Source organism: Mustela erminea, chromosome 11 (genome assembly GCF_009829155.1).
Source record: "Mustela erminea isolate mMusErm1 chromosome 11, mMusErm1.Pri, whole genome shotgun sequence".
Taxonomy (NCBI): Eukaryota; Metazoa; Chordata; class Mammalia; order Carnivora; family Mustelidae; genus Mustela; species Mustela erminea.
In genome coordinates, this window is record NC_045624.1 from 85,586,703 (window position 1) to 85,612,113 (window position 25,411).

Genomic DNA, 25,411 nt, shown 5'->3' on the forward strand with positions numbered 1-25,411 from the left:
CCCACAGCATTCTGAAACTTTGCTCATTTTGCCTCATTCTTTTTTAATTTTTCACACTGATAATCTCAGTTAACCTGTCCTCAATTCTTTGATTCTTTCTTCTACCAGTTCACACCTGCTGTTGAACCCCTCTAGTGAATTTTTCATTTTAGTTACTGTATTTTTCAATTCCAGAACTGTGACTTTTTAAAAAATAATAACTCTGTCTCTTTGATATCTTATATGCAACAAGCCATCATCCTCATAATTCCCTTTTGTTTTCACTTTTTAGACCTTGTCTCCTTTAGTTCTATGAACATTTTAAAATAGCTTATTTTATTTTTTTAATGATTTTATTTATTTATTTGAGCAAGCAAGTGAGAGCTAGGGAGAGAGAGCAAGAGAGAGAGCACAAGCAAAGGGAGAGGCAGAGGGAGAAGCAGACTTCCCACTGAGCAGGGAGCCTGACACAGAACTCTGTCCCAGGACCCTGGGATAATGATCCAAGCCAAAGGCAGATACTAGACATACTGAGCCATCCAGGCACTCCCTTTTCTTTCACTTATTCACTTATTTGAGAGAGCAAGCTTGGCGAGGGGGGGGGAAGTGGGGTGGTGGTGGGGAAGGGAGAAAGAGAAGCAGCCTCCCCAGGGGACCTGGGGGGGGTGGATCTGAGGACCCTGGGATCATGACCTGAGCTTTAATAATAAGCCTAAAATGCTTTTAATAATAAAGCATAAAATGCTTTAATGGACTGAGCCACCCAGACGCTCCTACTTCTGGTCATTTTTTAAACCACTTTTCTCTTTTTTTTAAATGAGAAAAAGAGAACTTTTGGAGGTCCTTATGCTGTCATTTTCTCTGACATTCCAAATTAATTTTGAGTTGAAATGTGCTAAAATTTCCCAGGAGCTTCCTGTGATTATACCTAAACATTTTTGTATATATGTATACATGTTTGTATTTTATGAGTAACGTTAACACACATTTGTTGTGGAAATATGAAGGAATAACCTTGGCTGTCCTTATTATGTAATAGAACATGTGGGCTAAACCTGTGAATCATAGCAGAGAGGGCAGGTGGAGAGAGATGAGTCCAGAAAGATAAGTGGGAGTCAGATCATGAAGGGCCCTAGCTCCCATACTAAGGAGCCTTCACTTTATCCTGACCCTGCAGTTACAGGAGAATTTTTCATAATGGGACTGTCATGCTAAAAGTTGCATTCTAAAAAGATCCTTTGGACAACAATGTGGAAAAGCTGACAATTGGAACAGATTCAAGAGGTAGGAGCAGGGTGTATCAGCTGGATGTAGAGGGTGGAAAAGAGGAAGTAAGGATGAATTCCAGGTTTTTGGTTTGGATGTCTGGGTGAGCGGAAGTCTCCTTCGCTTTTTTGCACTGGATATACAGGAAGATACTTAGGGCCAGATGGTGAATTGCATTTTGGACAAGTGGGTATTGAGGTGCTAATAGGATAGATACTTGCAGTTTTCTAGTCACTGAAGGTGTAAGTGGGCCTGGAGGTTGGGAGAAAGGCCTTTGGGTAGACAGGGAAGTCCTTATGTGGAAACAGAAACTGTTAGGAAGAATGTGCAGAAGAGAGGTCGGTAACCCCGGGGAACACCAACTTTTAGGGCAAAATGGTACAGTGTTCAGGAGTACAGCCTTGGGAGCCAGACAGCCTCTTGTGAGCATGGTGACCTCAGGCTATTTATTTACTTAGATTTTATTTATTTATTTGACAGAGAGACACGGTGAGAGAGGGAGCACAAGCAGGGGGAGTGGGAGAGGGAGAAGCAGGCTTCCTGCTGAGCAGGGAGCCCTGATGACAACTAGAACCCAGGACCCTTTGTTTATGACCAGAGTGGAAGGCACATGCTAAAGACTGAGCCATCCAGGCGCCCTTCAGGCAATTTATTTTATCTCAGTTTCTACGTCTGTAACATGAGTGTTAAGAACAGGACCGTTAGAGCAGTGCTTATTATTTTTAGTTTCATCAAGAGATCTGTGAATAGAGAGCTGCCCAAGAAAGTAAAGAAGAAGGTACTATGCAAAGGAGGAAGCGGTCTAAGGTACAAGAAGGAAATTTCAAAGGGATCTACGACGTCAAATTCTGCCATTAGGACGGTACGGTAACTCCATGAAGTCTCCCTCTCTAAGCAGTTAGTGGCCTCACCAGGAGCAACTTCGTGTAATGAAATGAACCAGCCTGTAAAGGGTTGAAGAGTGAATACGGGTGAACAGTGACACTTCCTTCCCTCATCTCACCACCCTTGTCTCTCCCAATAGACGCTTCCTTAAGGACGGTGAGTTTTGGATTGTACTCCACTTTGTCCAATCAATTCCAGCCATTAACGGCACAATAAGCTGCACCAGGTTACCTTTAACTCCTCCACATCTGAACTTCACACGCCACAGGCGATCTAAGTAACTGATTAATACATGACCTCCTACAGACTCCCTCCCTAATTGCTTTCTGTGGGGCCGTTTGTTCAGCACCAAGCCCAGCTTCCTTCCTTCCTTCCAGGACCGCTTCAGAGTGTCATTTCCATTATGGCCACAAGGTGGAGGCCGCTTTCTCCTCTGGGACCTCGGGTCATACCCGGAAGCACATCCTCCGCCCAGTCTGGAGCGGAGATGGCGGCGACGGCAGTGCGAGCGGTGATGTTCCCCGCGGTGCGGCGGCGGCGGCTTTGGGGTTTCGCGGAGAGACTTCTGGTTGGAGGCGCTGCCGGGAGGGTGAGCTTCTCTCCACTCCTCTCCACTTGGGTGCCGCCCGGAACCGGGCCGGGCCCTTCCCCCGGGACCCCGCGCGGCAGCCCTGAGTCATGCGCGCCGGCCCAGCGGTGAGGTCGGTGCCCCGCACCCCGACGGCGGGTTGGCACCCGAGGCCTCTGATTGGGGTGCTCGCTTCCGCTGGGGATGAGCTGACCTTGGTCACCCACCGCGCTTGACCTGCTAGAAAAGTGTGGGATGACACTGGTTACCGTCCCCCCCCCCCCCCACCCCGTGCCAGGGGTCATAAAGAGTGCGTGCGGTGGTTGCAAATTGGGGGAAATTAAAAAGCGAGAACAGAGTTCTCTTTTTGCCGAGGACTGAGCTTGCTCCCCAGCTGTGCTTTCTGCGAGCCCCGGGGTAGCCATAAGAAAGTTTTGTCAGGATGTATGTTTTTCTCACGAGAACCTCTAGCTTTCTCCAGGGTATGTGGGACTTTCACATGTGTCTAAAGGAAAAGAAAAACCACAGCAGGCAAGTAGTCGGTAGTCAGCAAACAAACCAGCCAGAGTGTATCTTGAGCCCTTCTTCCTGTCTTCACTTTATACCTTTCCTAAAACTTTCTACTTTTTCCTTGAACAGAGAACCTAAATCTCATTTTTGTGTTGTTTATAGGAATTTTTACATTTTTACCTCCTTTTTTTACCCCCCCCTCGTTTCCTCTATAATATTAAACATGTCTAGGAAAGGTACTGAAACAAAAGCAGTTTCTCTCTGGATAATGATAAAAACTGTTTGCTTTCCTTAAGGGAAGGGCATGTTTGTAGGCATGCTGCTGGCTTTCGGACGGGTTGAGCCAGGTTCCTAAGCCAGGCAAAGGGCTGGGTCCCAGTGGAACAAAAATGAAGGAGGAAAGAGACTGGGATAGAGACTCTGTATAACCAGCATTTAATATCAGAATAGTGATGTGTTTTGCTTCCTCTCTCCCACCGCTTCACCCCCAACCAGTCATTATATTTTGGAGGGAACAGATTGCGAAGTACACAGGCTGCTACGCAGGTGGTTCTGAATGTTCCTGAAACCAGAGTATCGCGTTTGGACAACGGACTCAGGGTCGCCTCTGAAGACTCTGGCATTTCAACATGCACAGTAAGTAATTCCAGCAGCCATTGTTTAGGTGACCCCTCATTAGGAGAGAGCCGATTGTTGATTTTATTGAATTTTTTTTTTTTAAGATTTTATTTATTTGAGAGAGAGAGAGAGAATGAGAGAGAACATGAGGAGGGAAGGTCAGAGGGAGAAGCAGATTCCCTGCTGGGCACGGACTCCAGGATCATGACCTAAACCCAAGGCGATCTCTTAACCAACTGAGCCACCCAGGTGCCCCGATTGTTGATTTTAATCTCAGCTTTTTATTGGGTGATGGTGGTTGCAAAACGGTAGCACTTACTTTACCTTGACAGATGACTCTCATTTGCGAGTCTTTCTTCTAGTGATACTTTCATAGCAAGTGCATGTGTGCCTTGTTTAAGGGTCTGCATCTGGTTCTGATAGCCCATTATTGTGTTGTTAGTAGTGTTGATGATAGTGAAGGAAGTACATTCTCTTAGGCTACTCCGTGCTGTTCTTACATACGTTGTCTTACTTGATCTTTAAAATAATTCTTTGTAGTATACACCATCACACCCAATTGAGAGGCAAGTTCAGAAAAGGTAAATGGTTTTGTCCAAGGTCACACTGCTAATACATGACAGAGCCAGGATTTGAACCTAGATTTTCTGGCAATCTCTAATGTTCTTTATACTGTAGTTGTTAATTGGCTATATCAACAAGTTGGGTTAAAAATCTGAGTCCTCTGTGAAACTGGCAAGTAGATGCTTTAGCACCCAGCAGTAGCTCAATGACCAAAGTTTTTAAATTACATAGTTCATAGGAATGTGTTGTCAGTTCACTGAAGTCAAGAAAACTAGTGTTAGGATTGGAAAGCCTTTGTGGGGAAAAAAAGGAAGGAAATTGCTCCCTCTCTCCAGTTCCATTCCCCCAGAAGAAAGAAAATGATGTTTTCTTTAATTTTTCTTTGATTACATTAAGGTTGGGCTCTGGATTGATGCTGGAAGTCGCTATGAAAATGAGAAGAATAATGGCACAGCTCACTTTTTGGAGCATATGGCTTTCAAGGCAAGTTGTAAGACTTTATAAAAATACATTTTCTTTAAGATGCTTTAAGCATAAATTCTCATTCTAGGGCAAGGAGAACTACTAAAGTAGTAGGTATATATATATATATATATATATATTTTTAAAGACTTATTTAAATTTTTTTTAAAGATTTTATTTATTTTATAGACAGAGATCACAAGTAGGTAGAGACAGAGAGAGGAGGGGAGGCAGGCTCCCCGCCAAGCAGAGAGCCTGATTCGGGGCTCGATCCTGGGACCCCAGGATCATGACCTGAGCCAAAGGCAGAGGCTTTAACCCACCGAGCCACCCAGGCGCCCCTAAAGATTTATTTATTTGAGAGAGAGCGTGCATGTGTGCATGCACATGTGGGAGGGGGAGGGAGAGAGAATCTCCAGCAGACTCCCCACTGAGTGCAGAGCCCCACACAGGGCTTGGTCTCAGGACCCAGAGATCATGACCTGAGCCGAAATCAAGTTGGACAGGCAACCGACTGAGCCACCCAAGTGACCCCAGTAGTATAGTTTATTTATTTAATCTTTTAATCTTTTTTTCTGAAATAATTACTGGAAGTTGCTTTGTAGAGTTGAAACAAGGATTTTCTGTTGGGATATAAGTGTCATCGAAGTATAACAGTGTTTTTGAGGCCCGATGCACTTTAGAAATCAGATTTGGTCCTTGCATGAAACTGACGTTGCTTACATGCTCATATTCATTGCCTGAAGTGTTTAGAAGAATGAGAGGTAAAGGAAGGCATCATAATATTTTTTTTCTTTTTTGTTTCAGGGCACCAAAAAGAGATCCCAATTAGATCTGGAACTTGAGATTGAAAACATGGGTGCTCATCTCAATGCTTATACCTCCAGAGAGCAGACTGTGTATTATGCCAAAGCATTCTCTAAAGATCTGCCAAGAGGTACTATTATTATCTGTATAGTGCAGATAGGTAATTTTCACAAGTTCAAAAATAATCTAGTACTGTTTTTACTGTGTTTGTTGTGGAAGTGTAATCCTCAGAAATGTGAAAAAATGATTCAAACTCTGGGTGAGAGGACACCTATTTTTATTTTTTTCTGTGAATATGACAAATGGTATTAAATAGTTGGAAGCTGCAAGACTCGTACAAACCAGGCCCTAACACTTGATTCAAAAATCCATTCTCCAGGGCGCCTGGGTGGCTCAGTGGGTTAAGCCGCTGCCTTCGGCTCAGGTCATGATCTCAGGGTCCTGGGATGGAGTCCCGCATCGGGCTCTCTGCTCAGCAGGGAGCCTGCTTCCTCCTCTCTCTCTCTGCCTCTCTGCCTACTTGTAATCTCTCTCTGTCAAATAAATAAATAAAATCTTTAAAAAAAAAAAAAAAAATCCATTCTCCAGACCCATATGTATGTAGTGAAACATTTTTAATGCCTTTGCAGTCTGTTGATGATTTCCTTTGCTGTGCAGGAGCTTTTCAGTGTGATGTTGTCCCACTTGTTTATTTTTTATTTTGTTGCTTTTGGTGTCAGTTAAAATCATTAGTAAGACCCATGTCAAGGTACTTTACTGCCTATGTTTTCTTCTAGGAGTTTCATTGTTTCAGATCTTACTTTCAAGTCCTTAACCCATTTTTAGTTGACTTTTGTATATTGTGTAAGATAGTGGTAGTTTCTTTTCTCTTCTTTTTTAAAAGATTTAAAAAATTTATTTGACAGAGTGAGCGTACAAGCAGGGGGAGTGGCAGGCAGAGGGAGAAGGAGAAGGAGGCTCCCCACTGAGCAGCAAGTTGGAGCTGCCTTGAGCCCAGGATTTCTTTTTTTTTTTTTAAAGATTTTATTTATTTATTTGACAGAGAACACAAGTAGGCAGAGAGGCAGGCAGAGAGAGAGAGAGAGAGAAGCAGGCTCTGCACTGAGCAGAGAGCCCGATGCGGGGCTCGATCCCAGGGTCCTGGGATCATGACTTGGGCCGAAGGCAGAGCCTTTAACCCGCTGAGCCAGGGTCCTGGGATCATGACTTGGGCCGAAGGCAGAGCCTTTAACCCGAGCCCAGGATTTCTTAACCAACTGAGCCACCCAGGTGCCCCAAGATGGTGGTAGTGTCATTCTTTTGCGTGTGGCTGCCCGTACTTCCCAGCAGCATTTATTGCAGAGACTGCCCTTTCCCATTGCATACTCTTGGTTCCCTTGTAAATTAATTGACTGTTGATGTGTGGGTTTATTTCTGGGTTCGCTGTTCTGTTATACTCATCTACGTGTATCTTTTTATACCAATACCATACTGTTTGGATTACTGTAGCTTTGTAATCCAAAATGAGGGAGCGTGATGTCTCCAGCTCTGTTCTTTCTCAAGATTGCTTTGGCTATTTGGGATTTTTTGTTGTTTCATACAAATTTTAGGATTCTTTGTTCTAATTCTGTGAAAAATACCATTGGAATTTTGATAGGGATTGCATTGAATCTGTAGATGGCTTTGGGTAGTAATGAACATTTTAATATTCTTCTAATCCATGAGGATGGAAGAGCTTTCCTTTACTTTTGTCATCTTCAGTTTCTTTCCTTAATGTCTTGTAGTTTTCAGAGTTTGTCTTTTTACCTCCTTTGTAAGTTTAATCCTAGGTATTCTTTTTGATGCGGTTGTAAATGGGATTGTTTTCTTAGTTTCTTCTAGTCCATTATTAGTGTGTAGAAAGGCAACAGATTTTTGTACTTTGATTTTGTGTCCTGCAACTTTACTTGATTTATTCTGAAGTTTTTTTGATGGAGTCTTTAGGGTTTTCTGTGTATAATGTGTTACCTGCAAATAGTGATGGTTTTGCTTGTTTCAAATTCGGATACTTTTTATTTCATTTTCTTGTGTAATTGCTCTAGTTATTAGGAGCATTTTTTTTTTTTAAAGTTTTTATTTTTATTTTTTTGACAGAGAGATCACAAGTAGGCAGAGAGGCAGGCAGAGAGAGAGAGAGAAGCAGGCTTCCCACCGAGGTGAGAGCCTGATGTGGGGCTTGATTCCAGGACCCTGAGATCTTGACCTGAGCTGAAAGCAGGGGTTTAACCCACTGAGCTACCCAGGTGCCCCTAGGAGCTTTTTTTTTTTTTTTTTTTAATTCCCTGTTCTATACAACAACAACTTGCCACCTGCAAGTAAATAAAAATTTTATAACATGGTATCTAACTTGCATTATAACCAGTGAAAATGACAAGAGGGTGTGTTGGTTTGAATTGCAAAAAACAGTGGTAAGGTTCTTAATAATTTCCTTGAACTGTTTTGCCCCAGGACTAGTTAGGGACTAAGAACAGAGGGTAGGCCAGGCTACTTTAAAGGATTGGTTAGCTCATCCCTCTCCTTTTTTTTACACAGGAAACCGCAGGGAAAGCAAAAAACCCAAAACCATACACACAAAAAATGATTAGAGAAAGGATAAGACAAAGTAGAAGACCATTTTTTTCCTCCTGGCTTTTGGTTGGGAAGGACAGAGCCTCTGCCAGTGGCAGTGGCAAAGCCTGGAAGCTCCTTGAGGAATCAGCTCTTGTGCTCTTGGAAGCAGCTCTTGGAAGTGCTCTTGGAAGCAGCTCTCTTTCGGGGGGTTTGCTTGAGGTTTTTGTCCCCTCAGTTGCGTGAAGCCTAGCCTGGTATGTGAAGTAATAACGTGATGTCAGACTAGCACTCTCCAATGTTTATGATCACCCAGCCTTATTGGTAAGTGACATGATTAGACTTCAGTATAGATATATGTACAAATTAAATACAGGTACTACTGTACTAACACACAGAATATTAAATATAGATTAAAAAGATTCTGATTAAAACAAACTCCAGGAAATACGATCTCACACTTGAGCAAATCGCATTCTAGACTACCAGTCCCATGTAAGGAAAGCCTTCACACAGGATTCCTTGTCCTCCTGTGTCTTTGGACTGTTCATCACCAGTCACCATCATGACCTCTGGACTGTCATGGTCAAGATGGTTTTTACTTGGTCTTACAGATAATTTTTTCTCTTTAGTAATGATCACTGCTTGCTTGGACCTAGCAGTCTCTTTTGTCATGTTGGGCAGACAAGAGGTAGCTAATTATAGTTGGAATGTAACATAATTGCTGCCAAGACAAGGACCCTTAGAGTGTAGGTAAAATGAGGAACAAAAGTTTGCAGTGGAGGGAAAAAAGAAATGAAACTAAAGATTATAAATGTTTCATATTTATTAAAATTTAGATTGTGATTGCAACTGTTGTACTAATTCTTGAAGAGTAGATTGGGTTTTTCCTTTTGGGAGAAGTAATTTTTCTGATAAAATTGAGTAACAGCGTAGAAGGATGTCCTTGTGTTCACTTTTGGCTTTTGCAAATTAGGGTCATTCTTAGATAAATATTTGAGGGCTTCGTCAGTTTTTCCGGAGGGTCACTTTTAACCTTTCGGGATACCTAGCCTTTTCTTCATGTTAACCTCTGTTAGATCATGATTTATCAGTGATTTTGCTAATGGTGAAACTATAGCTCACATGGATCAAATGCATGGAAACAGACACTGGGATTAAGTTAAGTGGAGAAGGATATTTGAGAAGACACTAATTCTGTGAGTGGTTCTTTCGGGGCATATTTTAGGTTATGCTGTTTCTTGCGTTCCTTATGTAGCAGCCTCACTGCTCTGGGAACCAGGGTAGCAAATACTTGGGTGCAATGAATCCTGTGTAGGTACCTAGATGTTCTAATGCAGATGATTTTCTACTTGGTAATTTTCATACAGAGCAGTATACACTCAGGTACAGATTCTATGGCGTGTCTGAAGTTGTAGAGTCATTATAAGTATTGTGGGGATCTTTGACAAATGTAGGAATCTTCCTCAAGTTCTTTGGTACCACAGAGGTTTATATTTTATATTTTTAATTTTAATATTGTCCTTTTAGGTATATTGAATGTATGGAAAAGTTTGTTTCTCCCTAGTTTAATCATTTAGTCGAATTTGAATGGTGCCGTGTCATGATTTCTGATGCTAGTGTAATCTTAATCTTGAATATTAAGATTCTTAGTGTTTCTTCTTGTTTTATTTTCAATTAGCTGTAGAAATTCTTGCTGATATAATACAAAACAGCACATTGGGAGAAGCAGAGATTGAACGTGAGCGTGGCGTAATCCTTAGAGAGATGCAGGAAGTTGAAACCAATTTACAGGAAGTTGTTTTTGATTATCTTCATGCCACAGCTTATCAAAATACAGCACTTGGACGGACAATTTTGGGACCAACTGAAAATATCAAGTAGGTATAATTCTCAAGATTTTTTTGTTGGGGGGGAATTTGAGTTTTGAAAATTAACATTCAGAAACATTCAAAAAGTCTGTTTCAAAATTTAATTTTTTCCCTCCCTAGTAATTCACATAAAGTTGTGGTTGGCTACATTTTAGCCCTACCTAATTCCCAGGTGCCTGGGACTGGCATGCCTACTACTGACATAACAAGTAACAGTGTCAGCTTTTTTCTTTTTTTTTTTTTTTTTAAAGATTTTATTTATTTATTAGATAGAGATCACAAGTAGGCAGAGAGGTAGGCAGAGAGAGAGAGGGGGAAGCAGGCTCCCTGCTGAGCAGAGAGCCCGATTGGGGGCTCAATCCCAGGACCGTGGGATCATGACCTGAGCTGAAGGCAGAGGCTTTAACCCACTGAGCCACGCAGGTGCCCCAGCTTTTTTCTTGATATAAAAAAGTTGGGGGACGCCTGGGTGGCTCAGTTGGTTAAGCAGCTGTCTTCGGCTCAGGTCATGATCCCAGCATCCTGGGATCGAGTCCCACATCGGGCTCCTTGCTCCGCAGGGAGCCTGCTTCTCCCTCTGACTCTGCCTTCCACTCTGTCTGCTTGTGCTCCCTCTCGCTCTCTCTTTGACAAATAAATAAATAAAATCTTTAAAAAAAAAAAAAAAAGTTGGAATTGTTTTGATACTTGTTGCCTGTATTCCATTTCTAACTACACTTAATTTAGAGCCTTTAAGGTCCAATTTAATGTCAGGTATATTATATGAAGATCTGTGCTTTTTAGTTTCCTTTTATATTGCTTTTCTCGCTCCATTTACAGATCTATAAATCGGAAGGACTTGGTGGATTATATAACCACACATTACAAGGGGCCAAGAATAGTGCTTGCTGCTGCTGGAGGTTTGTGGATTTCCATCTCTGTATCTGTTTAAACGCAGGCAGTCATAGAGTGTTGTGCTTATTAGTTTGGTCCTGCTGGGACATGTCCTGGAATTTATTATTTACTGAGCAAATTGTTTCATATGCTGTTTAAGGGGAATGTACAGCACTGGAGGTAGACTTTTCCTCTGTCTTTTCTTCAGTAGAGTTTTTTTTTTAATAGAAAAACTTACATAAGTGTATACACAGATTGGGATTTACTTTGCAAGGAAAGGGGTTAAATGACTGGATAATGATGACGTTTGGGAGACGGTGTACTATACTTTGGGAATTTTTTTTTTTTTTTAAGATTTTATTTATTACTTGACAGAGATCACAAGTAGGCAGAGAGAGGGGGAGGGAGGCAGGCTCCCTGCTGAGCAGAGAGCCCAACCTAGGGCTTGATTCTAGCACCTTGAGACCATGACCCGAGTCAAAGGCAGAGGCCCAACCCACTGAGCCACCCAGCTGCCCCTGGGAATCTCTTGATTTTAAATTGTTTTTTGAGAACCAACTTCACTTTTGGCCAGGCATGAAATGAGTATGTTATGTTGGTTCATTCTTTGTTTATTCATTCAGTAGAGCTAAGTACTGAGAAGGGGAAGTATATAGGGAACCATTGAGAGTGTTTAATGGGAATCCAAACATGCAGGTAGCATCAGGACAAGGCTTCCTTGGGGACACGTTTGAAGCCAGTGAATGAAAGAAAATTCCCAGTAGATTTTGCTAGATTTCCTGGCAGTTTGAATTTAGGCAAACAGTACACTTTTGGTTTCCAGGTTTCTTTGTTCTTTTAGGGTAAAGCAGAGATAGATGGTATTCTTTTGTATAGACTTAAATTTTTCTCTCTTCAGAAATGACAGTAAATTAAAATTCTAGTTGCCCTGAATAGAATTCTGAGTAATTATGTGGGAAAAATGGAGAAAATGAACATAGGGGTTAAGTCTAACAGGTTAGTCATTGGCCCGTGACACTAAATCATGTTACCTTTGCACAGCAGGCAGTGCGCTGAAATTCTCTTGAGCAACATTGTTTCTAAAATGGCTGGTGCTGACTGGGGAGTCCGCATTTGAAACTGCCTGGGAAACAGGAAGACCTAGTGACAGGAGGCCTCAACCACCATGCTGTGTGGGATGTCTCTGCTTTTGGTGGCATATGGACACCATGGGTTTTATCGTAGTTCCTATAGGTTCATTTTGATATTGCTGAAGTTGGGATATCTTATAATTAGTGGCCTGTCCTATATTAATTAGCATTTTGTCTTTTTGATACATTAAGTGATGATGAGCCTTATAAGCAATGGCTTCTTATTCAATGAAAAAGACCAAACCCCAAACCTAGCTTCATTAAAAAAATAAAATGACTGGCTCCTGGCCTTTTGGATAAGGATATGCAGACGTTTGGGAGTAGGAGCCAAGTATCTGCAGTGTCCAGTCAGGAGGGCCATAGGTGAAGTCAGAACAGTGGGAGTTGGTGGTGTCCGGTGCTGAGAACTGTATGCATGTCCATGGTTTATCACTCTCTGCTTGTCATTCTTGGAATATCAGGCCCTTCTGTTGTTCCATCACCCTCTGGATTGATAGCCAAGGCAGCTGTCCTACACAGTGCTTCTGAAAACAGGCACTCGGGCCTGGTCTTATTTTATGCCACATATTTGTTTGGGAAATACGGGTGTAAGTTGTGCTTTTACATTCTAAAGAAAGGTTTCATATAAAGAACCTTCATCGTGATATTTTTTAAAGCACTTGCCACATGTCTAAATTTGTTTTCTGAGTTTGTGTTTATCCTTCACTGAATCTGTTTGGGTCATGAGTTCCAACAGTCAATTCTTAGGTTTTAGATGGCCAACAGTGAATGTTTGGTTAGCTACGTTTAGATGACATTATTTTGTTCCTGAATTCTGATAGCAGAGCTCAGACAACAAAGCTCGTATTACATTTACATTCTTTTCTACTTACAATGTACTGAAATGTGATTTTGCTAATTTGCATTCTAGGACTTTTAGTAATTATAACATGATTCTGTACAGAATGTGGTATTTTCAAGCTGTCTTATTATCCTTAGCTGTGAATTTGTTGCTGAAAACTGTTAATTGTTCTACAGACTGAGAGCTGTGCAGCGCCAAGCCTTGTACCAGCAGGGAGGAAGCGTGTGGCGTGGGCTTACTCTGTAATTGCTTTTACCGCATTCCACCTGGAGCTTTACTGTAAAACAAAGTTTGGCAGGTAGTTGTCTGCCTTAGATTGTGCTGCTACTAGATATATGAAATATTTTCCTTCAATTTAGGAGTTTCCCATGATGAACTGCTTGAGTTAGCAAAGTTTCATTTTGGTGACTCTTTGTCCTCACACAAAGGAGAAATACCAGCTCTGCCTCCCTGCAAATTCACAGGAAGTGAGGTAGGGCAAGCCTCCTTAGCTAATACTTAGCCCTTAGGGCTTCTTGTGTTGTGTTTATGAATGAGTGTGCAAAATGTGCTTCTTTCAAACAGGAGTAAAATGGAAGAAACGAGAGGCTTAAATGGAAAGAAAAAGGGAGGAGGATGTACTTATATTCCATATTACTTAATCACTTCTCTCTTTCCTAAGGAAGCAGTGTTTTGAGGGGAATGTCATAATTTGCTCTTTTTGTGCTTTTTCCTTAACACTATGCCCATTTATATATTTTGAGGTATGAAGTATATTTTTCAAATGCTCCAAATTTTGACTTTTACATTACGTTAAGTTCTACTCCTAGTACATTTCTGGGAGTAGCTGTTAAAAGAGACAGAACTTGCAGACAGCCGGCTGTTTGCCAGCTGTAGCCTTCAGCTCATCAGTGGCCTCCTTTGCCGCATTAGGGAGGACGCTCAGAGGAGTACCTGGAGAGGGCTATCAGCTGCATGGAACCGTGTAGCATCCGTGGCATAAAAATAAGCTTGTTATGTCAGTATCAATACTACTGATCTCTGCCATTGAAAAAATCTAATTCTTTTTGACCAGGTAATCATCTAATGGCTATGTCTTAAGTATTTCAAGTTATTTCAAAAGATCTTCTGGTGAAGTTTTCTTGCAGAACTCAAGAGGTTTTTCCACATTAGACTGTTCATTGTAATGTGGCATGATTAAACCTTCCTTCTTGTTAAGCCCGTTACGTGATGGCGGTCTTAACCAGAGTTGTGTTTTGTCTTAACTAGATACGAGTGAGGGATGACAAGATGCCTTTGGCGCATATTGCAGTAGCTGTCGAGGCCGTTGGGTGGGCACATCCAGATACAATCTGTCTGATGGTTGCAAACACACTGATTGGCAACTGGGATCGCTCTTTTGGAGGAGGAATGGTAAGTGATTTAAAAAACAGTTTTCCATAATAAATGACAAGGTGAAACTCTGTACTGTGAATGGACTTAAAATACAAACGGATCCTGGACTGCATCCTGGGCCAGAAAAAAAATTTTTGTGTGGGTGCCCTAGTTTTAAGTTGGATAAGTAGCAAAATTTGAGTAAGGTTATAATTCACTAATAGTACCATATCTATATTAATCTAGTTTTAATGATTGTACAGAGGTTAATTTCCTTGTTTTTCAGAAGTGTACACAGCATTTATGGGTAAAATGCATCAGATCTTTCAGTGTACTCTCAAACAGCTGAAAAAATTTTTTTAAAGAGAATGATGAAAGAAGCATGGTAAAGTAACAGATCTTAGGGAATTTGGATAAAGGGAATTCCTTGTACTATTTTTGTAACTTTTCTGTCTGAAATTCAAAATACAAAGTATGTTTGTACTGAAAGATTTCAACAAAATACACTTTGTTTAACTATCTTCTGCTTCACACACAGTGGAATTTCAAATCTTTAAGCCCACACAGCCAAGAGCCCTATAGATGGGACCGATGACAGGAGTGAATTACTCTAGCACAAGTGCTGCAGCTGTGTTAGCACAAGTTTCACTGCTTTTACATCATGCATTTCTCTGGGGCTACACTGGGCTGGTGAGAAGTATGGTTCTCAGTCCCCTGAATTTTAACTTCTTGAGATGTTGCTAGATTGAAACTCTGCCCATTGTGGTATTCACTATTTGCGACAGAACTCATGTTTCTTTCTGGTAGTTTAGGCACTTATGCCTCCAGTTCTCTTGGACAGTGTTTTCCCTTACAGAATCTTTCCAGCAAGCTGGCCCAGCTCACCTGCCATGGCAGCCTCTGTCACAGCTTCCAGTCCTTCAACACTTCCTACACAGATACGGGATTGTGGGGAATCTATATGGTTTGTGAACCGGCCACCATTGCTGACATGCTACATGTTGTTCAAAAAGAATGGTGAGAAGAGTCTTGCTTATAATTCCCATTTTCCTAGTTTCCTCCTCACATCGTTGGTGATTGGTTTTGATAGTGATGTTAGCATTTAATCAAGAGAACAAGACTGAAGAGTAGCAGTTGTTCCCATGTTTTTATTTATTTTTTTTATTTTATATATATATATATTTTGTTTCCATGTTTTTAAAGTCTAATGTGAAACTTTTTTTTTTTTTTTTTAAAGATTTTATTTGAGAGAGAGAGTGAGAGAGAACAGGAGAGGGGAGAAGGTCAGAGGGAGCAGCAGACTCCCCAGGGAGCTGGGAGCCCGGTGCAGGACTCGATCCTGGGACTCCAGGATCATGACCCGAGCCAAAGGCAGTTGCCCAACCAACTGAGCCACCCAGGTGCCCCTAGCTGACTTTATTCTATAGAAAATTCTTAATCTTTTAAGCAGCAGGTTACTTCAGAAAGACAATCCTAAAAGTTTGTTTGGAAGATATCTCTACAGGTTATCTGGCTTGGAAAGGTGTTACGGCAATGAATGTGAAGTTGCTATTGCTAAAAGAAAACTGTAGTTTTACTCAGAACTGGTGCCTTGAGACAGAGGCAGAAAGGCCCACGCTGTTGGAAAAACATCCATAACTCTGCTTCCTCTCCTCCACCATTTTTTTTTTCTTTTTAAGATTTTACTTATTTGACAGATCACAAGTGGGCAGAGAGGCAGGCAGAGAGGGGGGGAAGCAGGCTCCCTGCTGAGCAGAGAGCCTGATGCGGGGCTCGATCCCAGAATGCTGGGATCGTGACCTTTAACCCACTGAGCCACCCAGGTGCCCACCTCCATTCTTAAATGGCTTATAGTTCTCTCAGTCTCATCAGCTGGGCGGTGTCATTAGTAGGCTTAAGTTAGATTCCACTGGATTCTTCTGAGAAATCAGTGGCCTCCAGACCAGTCCGCTAGCATATTCAATCCTAACACAGGGATTGGTGAAGTATTTCTCAAGATGCAGTCAGCCTGCTTTCATGTTGGAGTGAACCTTTATCTGTAATCATACTATTTTTGAGAAATTAACGATACCAGGAGAATAAAGAGTCAGTGACTTTTCAGCTTTTGTATAGCTACTAGAATCATTAAAATTTCAACTTTCCATTAAGCTAGAGTCCTAATCCTTGTATGTTGTGGTGCAGTACATAGAATATATAGTATCATATCTTAAGTCATTCACTCAAAAAGCACATAATCTTTTCAACTACTTGACATTTTGATTTTTCCCACTGGTTTTAGGATGCGACTCTGTACAAGTGTAACTGAAAGTGAAGTTGCACGAGCCAAGAATCTCCTGAAAACAAACATGTTGTTGCAGCTTGATGGTAAGATGGTAAGAATAAAGACCCCAATTCTACTCTCATAGGGTTGAACTGTATTCCAGTAGTTCTTCCTTCCTTTTTAAACAGGTTCTACCCCAATCTGTGAAGATATTGGTAGGCAGATGTTATGTTACAACAGGAGAATTCCCATCCCTGAGCTTGAAGCCAGAATTGATGTAAGTAGTCTTTTGACACTATAGGCGCTTGTACAAAAGTTCCCTGTTAAAAAGCTGAAAATATGTAGGGGTGTCTGGGTGGCTCAGTGGGTTAAAGCCTCTGCCTTGGGCTCAGGTCGTGATCCCAGGGTTCTGGGATCGAGCCCCGCATTGGGCTCTCTGCTCAGCAGGGAGCCTGCTTCCCCCCTCTCTGCCTGCCTCTCTGCCTACTTGTGATCTCTGTCAAATAAATAAAATCTTAAAAAAAAAAAAACAAACAAAAAACTGGGGCACCTGGGTGGCTCAGTGGGTTAAGCCGCTGCCTTCGGCTCAGGTCATGATCTCAGGGTCCTGGGATCGAGTCCCGCGTCAGGCTCTCTGCTCAGCAGGGAGCCTGCTTCCCTCTCTCTCTCTGCCTGCCTCTCCATCTACTTGTGATTTCTCTCTGTCAAATAAATACATAAAATCTTTAAAAAAAAAAAACAAACAAACTGAAAATAGGTATCACAGGGGCGCCCGGGTGGCTCAGTTGGTTAAGCGGCTGCCTTCGGCTCGGGTCATGATTCCAGGGTCCTGGGATCGAGCCCCGCATCAGGCTCTCAGCAGAGAGCCTGCTTCTCTCTCTCCCCATCTCCCTGCCACTCTGCTTACTTGTGCTCTCTCTCTAGCTGTCAAATAAACAAATAAAATATTAAAAAAAAAAATATGTATCACAGATCCCTGTTTAAATTCTAAAGACCTTTTAAGTATAGACTCTGTCGTAATGACGTAGAGCTCTGAATGCTGGTATCTTCTCTATTTCAGGCTGTAAATGCTGAGACAATTCAAGAAGTGTGCACCAAATACATTCATGCTAAGAGTCCAGCTCTTGCTGCCGTCGGTAAGCCCGGCTCCTTTTCTCTCACGCACAACATGCCCAAGTACTTGTCTTTTACTGAGTTTCACCTTCCTATCTTCTTTTCTTCCTTAGGTCCTATTGAACGGCTGCCAGAGTTTAACCAGATTCACAGGAACATGTGCTGGCTTCGTGATTAAAATGCTCCTACTCAGAATATTTTGAGCATGTGTATTTATAATGCTAACAGATTGCAAGTTTTAAGCTACCAGTCCCTAAAGAAAAAAATAAAAACGTATGTACCTGGAAATTCGAATGAATCCCTGCGTCTGACTTTGCGAGGGTAAGACCACGGCAGATCAGCCCGCTCTGAAATTAGCACTGCAATTTTAAGAATGGAAATTTGTACAATAGTTTGTTTTATTATAAAAATGCACACACAACAAAGATTGTCAGAAGTCATTTCTTGGCTCTACTTGCATTCAGCACTTGTTCTTGAGCAGCTTTCTTTGCTTTTACCATCTCGACGAGTTCCTAGGAAGGGAGAGAGGGGTTAGTGAAGACGCCCCCAGCACTGGCAGCTCCCCCTCAGCCTGGCTCTGGTGCGAAGACGTAAGCCAGACTGGGGAAATCTGTCATTAAGACACCAGTGCCAAGGTGATTTGCACTAACTGCCAGAGCTAGAAAGCTGCTAAGGTTTGTCATTTCTTTACAATATAGTTGAAATGCTGATGGACTCTAAGTTCTAGAACCTCCATCACCTTGTATCGCTTCATGCAGTCCTTCTTTGTGCGGCCAGGCACCGCTTCTGCTATTTTTTCCCACCTTTCAGGTGTATTTACTGGGTATGTTTTTAAAGCTTGTTCCAAAAGCTTCTGTTCTTCTGTCGTCCATGGGGTGAAATCTGTACATGGACCTGTTTAAGAAAAATTTCTATTTGAAATATCTTAGCCTGATAGAAAATTATGTTGCAGCACCCTCCCAGGTGAGTTTTGGTGCATAGGTATCTTGGTAAGCAGCCATTCAGATCTGTGGGGATTCCGAACCAACTTCGTGTATTTCATCATACATGAAAACCTCTAAAGTACTAAATGAGAGGAGAAGCTTTTAAGATAACTCACATGCCCCAATATAGCTCGTTTTGTTGTTGTTGTTGTTTTTGTTTTTTTTTAAGCATAGTCAGAAATATCTGCCTTATATTGCTGGTCTCTTGAGGTCTACTATACTCACCAGACTGGTTGGTTGGAAAAAAACCCAAACTTTTAGGTGGATAAGACCCTGAAAAACATTCTTTTACACTGGACGGAAGAGTCTAGCATAATTAAGCCAAGTGCCCAAGGGTTCAGTGCTCTAGGCGCACCCGATTCTGTGTTGCAGTGGGGCATTTTTGACACATCCATCCACTAAATTCTAGCAGGAGCTAATGCTAGTAAGAACCTCTATTAAACTAATCCCTTGGTGCTTGACAAGACCTTTCACATACGTATCAGACACAAATGTAGGTCGTCCTTCTTAGGAGGAAGTAAATAATGTGATGTGTAATACACATCACACTTCTGTGCGAAAACAAAAATACTAAATTACAGCTTAAGTCGGCTTTTAAATTGCAGAAAGCCCTGGAATTTCCTTTCACTGGTCTCAGGACCACATTTAACACCATGGATTGAATTCATTTCCTCTCTTGGAAAAAAGATGGAGGGCATAGGGAGCAGGAAAATAAACCCCTTCAGAAGTACCCTGGATCTTCCCTTTGCTATTTGGCTGGGCAGCCTAGACCAAAAAAAACAAAACACCCCCAAAAAAACCCCACCCCCGATTTTTGCAACTGCAGTATGATTTCAGGCTCTTTATAGCATAAGCCTCTTTAATACTTTGATATTGAAATTTTGGGGTAATAAACCAGGTTAAGAATACAGGAGAAGTGGGACTCCGGGGACAGGGATGGTTATCAGAAGTAGTTAATCCCAAAACATGTATTTGGAACTGTGATTTGGAAAGCATATCCCAAGATTAGTTTAGGGAGAACAGATGGTGGCTCACAAGGTATCAAGTGAAACAGAACTTTTCTAACCTTTTTAGGTCAGGCATTCACAGAAAAAAAGTTTGTACCTAAATGCACACTACACATGGACAAAAGTTTTACAAGTGATACGCACTTACGTAGTAAAGGTGTAATGCTCTCTGATATTTTCTATTCATGACCCACCTATGGGTCACAGTTTACAGTCTGAAAAGACACTGGTCCAAGGAAGAACACTGAAGACAAACCCTAACAGGTTTTAACTAAGCTTTATTTTGAAATAAAGAATCCCTGTACATGCTCCCAAGATTGCCCAAATATGAACATTTTTACCACGCTTGCTTTTTCTCTATACATTTACCACCCTAATTTATTCTGAACCATGTAAGTTGTAGACACGATGCCCTTTATTCCATTTAAACTTCATTTTTTCTTAAAAACAAGGACATAATTACATTTTTCAAAACCAGGAAGTTAACCTTGATAAAATACCATTAGCTAGTCTGTAGAACTCATTCAAATTTCAACTGGCCCAATATCCTTTACTACTGATTTGTGAAATCAAGTCAACAAAAGGAACCCAGCCCCTCCCCTAATGCACCTGAAATGGAGGAGCTGCAGTTCTCAGTGATTTCAGGTGAGGTCAATCTACGTCCTAGAAAATGCTTCCTTTCCACCTTCTTGTCTGCGAAATGCTCTATTTTCCAGTTATTCTGAACACGGACCCTAGGTTTGGACTATCACAGTGGGAGTACATGGCTAGCATTTTCTAAAGAAAAAACGATTTAATTACCTTCAAATCGCTCTGAAGGTGTTGCATTGTCTGCTTGAGGCACCACTCCATGTTCTTTTTTAAATTTATCAAATGCCTTTTTGTTTATATCATCTTTTTGATGAGGGTCTGCAAAATGAAAATATTACAGATCATCTCATTTAGTCTTTTATTAAATTGCACAGAATGTTAAAAATTTGTATTCAAGGTAGCAAAGAAATTGATTTGCTCACCAAGTTTCTGAAGACTCTTTGCTTTGCCAATAACATCTTTGGCAGTTCTCTTGACTCCAGAAGAAGAGTGTATGTTCATGTAATTAGCGATAACTTCCCATCTAGAGACCGCAATATGATAAGTTAGAGAATAAAATGTCCAAATAAAAGTTAGAATGATCCTTCCATTTGTAATACATAGGGATTAGCTAGAATATCTACAGAATTAGCTCTAAATTGGTGGTCTCATTACTATTACCTGGACTAGAGCTTTTTTTGCTTTTCATATGTTTAAACTAATCTTGGTTTCAAGTCTATAAAAACCTTACTGATTTCTGTGTACAAACCAAGAGTATAAGACCACACAAAAAGAGAAATTCTGCAAAGAGCCTTAGTTTCCTCATCTATAGAAAGAGGGAAGCTGATCTTGAAAGCATTTTCCGAGTTCTAAATTCAGACTTTGCAATCAGTTCTCATTTGAGGTGGGAATCAAGAAAGGAGGATGAAGACTAAGAGAAACTCTGGGGTGCCTGGCCGGCTCCATGGGTTGGGCCTCTGCCTTAGGCTCGGATCGTGGTCTTGGGGTCCTGGGATTGAGCCCCGCATCAGGCTCTCTGCTCGGTTGGGAGCCTGCTTCCCCCACCCCCCGACCCCTGTGCCTGCCTCTCTACTTACTTGTGATCTCTTTCTCTGTCAGACAAATAAATAAAATCTTAAAAAAAAAATAAAAAGACTAAGAGAATCTCTGGAACCTGACCTAGTCCCAGGACAAGCCAGGATGGAGTAAGCCAGCATTGAGAGTCAAGGTTTAGGTGTCACAGTCTTTAATTTCCTGAGAAATTAGTGAAGCATCCTCTTGTATATGTGTTGGTGTAAACTGCAAAATCCTGCAGACTCAAAATGCACTCTGCTTTTCACTTTCTAGTGTGGCACTGAATCCAGTGGAAGGAGTGAGTTTAGACTTGGGCATAACCCTGGAAGTTTCTGCTGTAACCAAGGCTGTTTGGGTATTGTCTGCATTTTCCTTAGGCTCTAGAATGTGCTCAAGAGAAGTTTCATTAGGGGCACCTGGGTGGCTTAGATGGTTAAGCATCTGCTTTCGGCTCAGGTCATGGTCCCACAGTTCTGGGATTGAGCCCCACGCTGGTCAGGCTCCCCACTGAGCAGCGAGCCTACTTCTCCCTCTCCCTCTGCTTGTGCTCTCTCATGAATAAATAAAATCTTTTTTTTTTTTTAAAGATTTACTTATTTACTTGACAGAGATCACAAGTAGGCAGAGAGGGAGGCAGAGAGGGAGGCAGAGAGAGGGGCAGAAGCAGGCTCCCCGCTGAGCAGAGAGCCCAATGCGGGGCTCCATCCCAGGACCCTGAGATCATGACCCGAGCCAAAGGCAGAGGCTTATTAACCCACTGAGCCACCCAGGTGCGCCATGAATAAATAAAATCTTAAAAAGTTTCATTAAAACCAGTACCTTGAGTTTGTTCCAGCAGGGAATAGGTTCACAGCTTTAATCAGTAATTGCAGATCATCTTCTGACCAATTTTTACTGCCATTTCCACTTCCACCAGTTGATTTCTCTGCATTCTTGGATGCTTGGCGCATTCGAGCCTCAGCTTCCTCTTTTTCTTTCCTAATTTGCTCATTTATTTCTTCTATCTACACAAATATCACGGGTAAGTCAGGGACTTCAAACATCTTGGTACACTCCCTTTCTGGTGGGGCTCTGCGGTTCTCACTTCTCAGTATCCTCCCGACAATGCCCTACACGCCTCCCAGGCCAACCCCGACACGGGCCATCAGGTTTTCATTCTGGCTGTGCCCCACTCTGGCCTCCAGGCTGCACAGCTCCGCCGGAGACCCCAAGAACCACCCTCAGCCGCCCCTGCCTTGCATTCATGTCCTGTGGCTTCTATTTGCCTTGGACACGACTTGTCGAGTCTACGGTCACTGGGTTGTTCGCCCATAAGGGCCATTTCAAAGCTCTCTCTAAACTCATATCCACTCTAAAAAAGGTAAAGGCATAGAAGGTGGCCAGTGTTTATCTTGAAGTTCCATCCTTCACAGTGTTAATTCCAGTCTACCTTTAAACATGCACAAAGAAGAAAAAAACCTTTACTTGGCCTTGTAGCTCCTGTCAACAGCTCTCTAGGGCTCATCTGTGACTACCCATTTCCCCCTCCCACCCCTCGGAACCAGTCACGGAGAGCCAGAGATTCCAGTGCCTCCCATCACCCCTCACAGCCCAAGTCCTTCCAGTCAGAGTCTTATAACTAGTCACACTTATCTGGTACATCCTGCCAACAAATGCCAGATTGAAGGTACATTAACCCTTTGCTACTCAAACATCTGCAGTAATGGGAAATAGTCATCATGGTATTAAAAACCTGTTTCATTGGGCTCTACTTTTCCTAACCATTTTCATCTCCCACTTCCCCCCCCCAGCTTCTCCTACCTATGTGTTAGGGTTCATGCTTTCCCCTGACCTGCAGCTTAGCACCGTCCATCCTTCAAGGCTGGCTCACAGTCTTCACTGAGCTTTCCCTGGCTACTCTGTCCTGCACTGGGGACTTCTAGACCCTCCATCTTTTGGACCTCAGGCCTTTTCAGCATAACTTCCTGAACTCCTCTGAGGCAGCAATAGCATGAGGAATTTTTTCGAACTACCTAGGGTATATATTGCTATACACTGTAGGTACCAACACTTGTTACACTGAACTGAATTTCTGGGCCTGTTTCCTCATCTGTAAAAAGGTGTACACTAGACAGAACAAGGATTTCTTCTGGTTCTAAATGTTACTATCCTATAAAGATGCTAAGGAATAGCCAAAGCAATGATCTTTTCTAACAGTGATTTTGAAAAAACTATGATAAATGTGCTATAGATACCACAAGTTCAAACACTATATACATGGTAACAACTTTACAGACTGACTCCAATTTAAAAAAAATCACCACTTACTAGCAGCAAAACATATTGGGGGACACAGAGAGAAATGAGATTCTTTGCCCTTATTCATAACTTACATGTTAGGTGGGGAAATACTGAGGTGAAAGCCAACACTATAAGCAGAATTAAATGCCACATAAAGGTAGAAGTGATGTGTTCTGTTACCTGTTTTTCCAGAGCAGCCTTCCCTACTTCCTTTGTAGATGATGTGAGTGTCTCATTCAAGCACTGCAAGCTAAAGGAAAAAAGGGGATGAAACTTCATCCGAAGCCCAACACAAGACTTCAGGAGCACTCCTATTGTTATACCTTGCTAGTTCAAGCCGATCACAAAGTTTTTCCACTTCTTCCATCATTTTAACCCGCTCTGCCTCATTGTCAGAGAAGTGATTCCAGATCTAGAAGCACAAACACAAACATTTTCTTTTATCCACTGATACTAAAGAATATGTCCATAACACAAGTGCAAAACATCTGAGTTCTCAAGAGATTCCTGAGGTAAACTTACAGCCTTCTGACCACTAACAACCATCCTCCCAAAGCTCTCCGTGGCCAACGAGCAATAAAAAAGCCATTGCCATTACCATTACCAAGAGGATGGAGGAGTAAATCAGAAAAAAGGTGATGGTGTGGAAGACTGCTAGTCAGAAGGATTCCCCACAGAACCACTTAAGAATCAAGAAATTCTGTATGACGACTCAAAATTCTCTTTGTTGGGCTGCTCATTCTTTCTTTGTGCTGAACTGTAAAATTTGCTAGAAATCTTAAATGTGAAATTCAAGATAATGTGTTAAGGAACAAGAAGTATTAGAAAAATTGTGATTAACTAAAGATTGTGCTCAATGTCTCCCATTCCTTAATGGAGACATTAATTAATGACCTTAATGCTTCCTTAATTCATGCAGTCTGGCTCTCACTAAGGTCCCAATGCTGCTTTTACTGTTGATCTTCCCTAGTGTCCAAAAGCACTACTGACTTTTTTCTTACCTGTCTGGGTCACCCCTTTCTAGGCTCCTCTTCCTCTATCAGTACCTGAACTAGGGTGTTTGCATCCTCCCCCCTCCTAAACCCCTCTCTCCTAGGTAAGCTACTCACATGGTTCCTGGTGGCACTGAGAAAGAGAAGACTTTAGTGATCCCACTCTTGAACTCCAGACTTGTGCCGCCAACCACCCACTCAGTAATTCCAGCTGAGCATCTCAATGTGCTCAACATGCCCTACACTTAAGTCGGCTGGAGCAGGTGGAAATGGCAGTAAACGGAACTCATCACTTCCTTTCAGCCTTTTCCTTCTTTGTTCTCCATTTCACTGAATTATACCATCATGCACCCAGTGCTCCATGCAGGAAAGCAGGACACATGTAAATCTCCCACCTCCAACATACAAAACAGTGTCTCACAGGCAGCAGCCTATGCTACCTCCCCAGTACTGGTTTACTTCCTCCACCTTTCCTATTCCCACCCTCTCTCAGATAAAGGCACAACACTCTCCGGCGGATCTTGGCAAAAGACCCCCAACTGTCTCTGCCTCTGCTCGTCTCTCAGCATCCTGACCGAAACTAGCCAGCTCAGCAGCAGACAGAAACTAGCAAGACCTACACGGTCCTTGGGGACGCGGCTCCTCACCTCTTCAGCTGCCTCTGGCTCATTACACCGCATTTCCCTGGACCTCTGCGCCCTTCTGTGCTCCCTGACCTCTCTCGTCTCTGATCTCATGCATACGCTTCTTCAACTGGCCAAATCCTACCAGATCCAGAAAGCCTTCCTTGACTACCTTTTTGTACTTTCTTCCTAGTACTTGTCTCAAAGTGTTCACTTT

At 42.1% G+C, this 25,411-nt stretch overlaps 2 protein-coding genes across 6 annotated transcripts in view; one reads left to right on the plus strand and one right to left on the minus strand.

The window, feature by feature from the left end:
• Window positions 1-2,565: 2,565 nt before the first annotated feature.
• Window positions 2,566-17,953, plus strand: PMPCB (peptidase, mitochondrial processing subunit beta). 3 transcript variants are annotated; one of them, XM_032304177.1, is made up of 13 exons: window positions 2,566-2,641; window positions 3,704-3,844; window positions 4,787-4,873; window positions 5,660-5,789; window positions 9,906-10,104; window positions 10,915-10,994; window positions 13,299-13,411; window positions 14,188-14,331; window positions 15,149-15,309; window positions 16,571-16,656; window positions 16,741-16,829; window positions 17,613-17,688; window positions 17,779-17,953. In XM_032304177.1, exons 1-13 carry the CDS (start codon window positions 2,618-2,620, stop codon window positions 17,841-17,843), a joined length of 1,395 nt encoding a protein of 464 aa, XP_032160068.1. In that variant the 5' UTR covers window positions 2,566-2,617; the 3' UTR covers window positions 17,844-17,953. The 3 variants fall into 3 exon arrangements, 2 of the variants coding, with proteins under 2 accessions (XP_032160068.1, XP_032160067.1); XR_004276714.1 differs by having other exon boundaries at window positions 2,587-2,719; window positions 16,719-16,829; XM_032304176.1 differs by having other exon boundaries at window positions 2,587-2,719.
• An 88-nt stretch (window positions 17,954-18,041) lies between these two features.
• Window positions 18,042-25,411, minus strand: part of DNAJC2 (DnaJ heat shock protein family (Hsp40) member C2) — a 29,756-nt gene continuing 22,386 nt past the window's right edge. For all 3 annotated transcript variants that reach the window (XM_032304174.1, XM_032304173.1, XM_032304175.1), the window contains 7 exons: window positions 23,903-23,991; window positions 23,760-23,829; window positions 22,119-22,303; window positions 20,669-20,769; window positions 20,457-20,564; window positions 18,405-18,559; window positions 18,042-18,177 (listed from right to left, as the gene is read on the minus strand). In XM_032304174.1, the coding sequence (XP_032160065.1) occupies window positions 18,103-18,177; window positions 18,405-18,559; window positions 20,457-20,564; window positions 20,669-20,769; window positions 22,119-22,303; window positions 23,760-23,829; window positions 23,903-23,991 (783 nt within the window). In that variant the 3' untranslated portion in view covers window positions 18,042-18,102. The remainder of the gene's footprint in view (window positions 18,178-18,404; window positions 18,560-20,456; window positions 20,565-20,668; window positions 20,770-22,118; window positions 22,304-23,759; window positions 23,830-23,902; window positions 23,992-25,411) is intronic.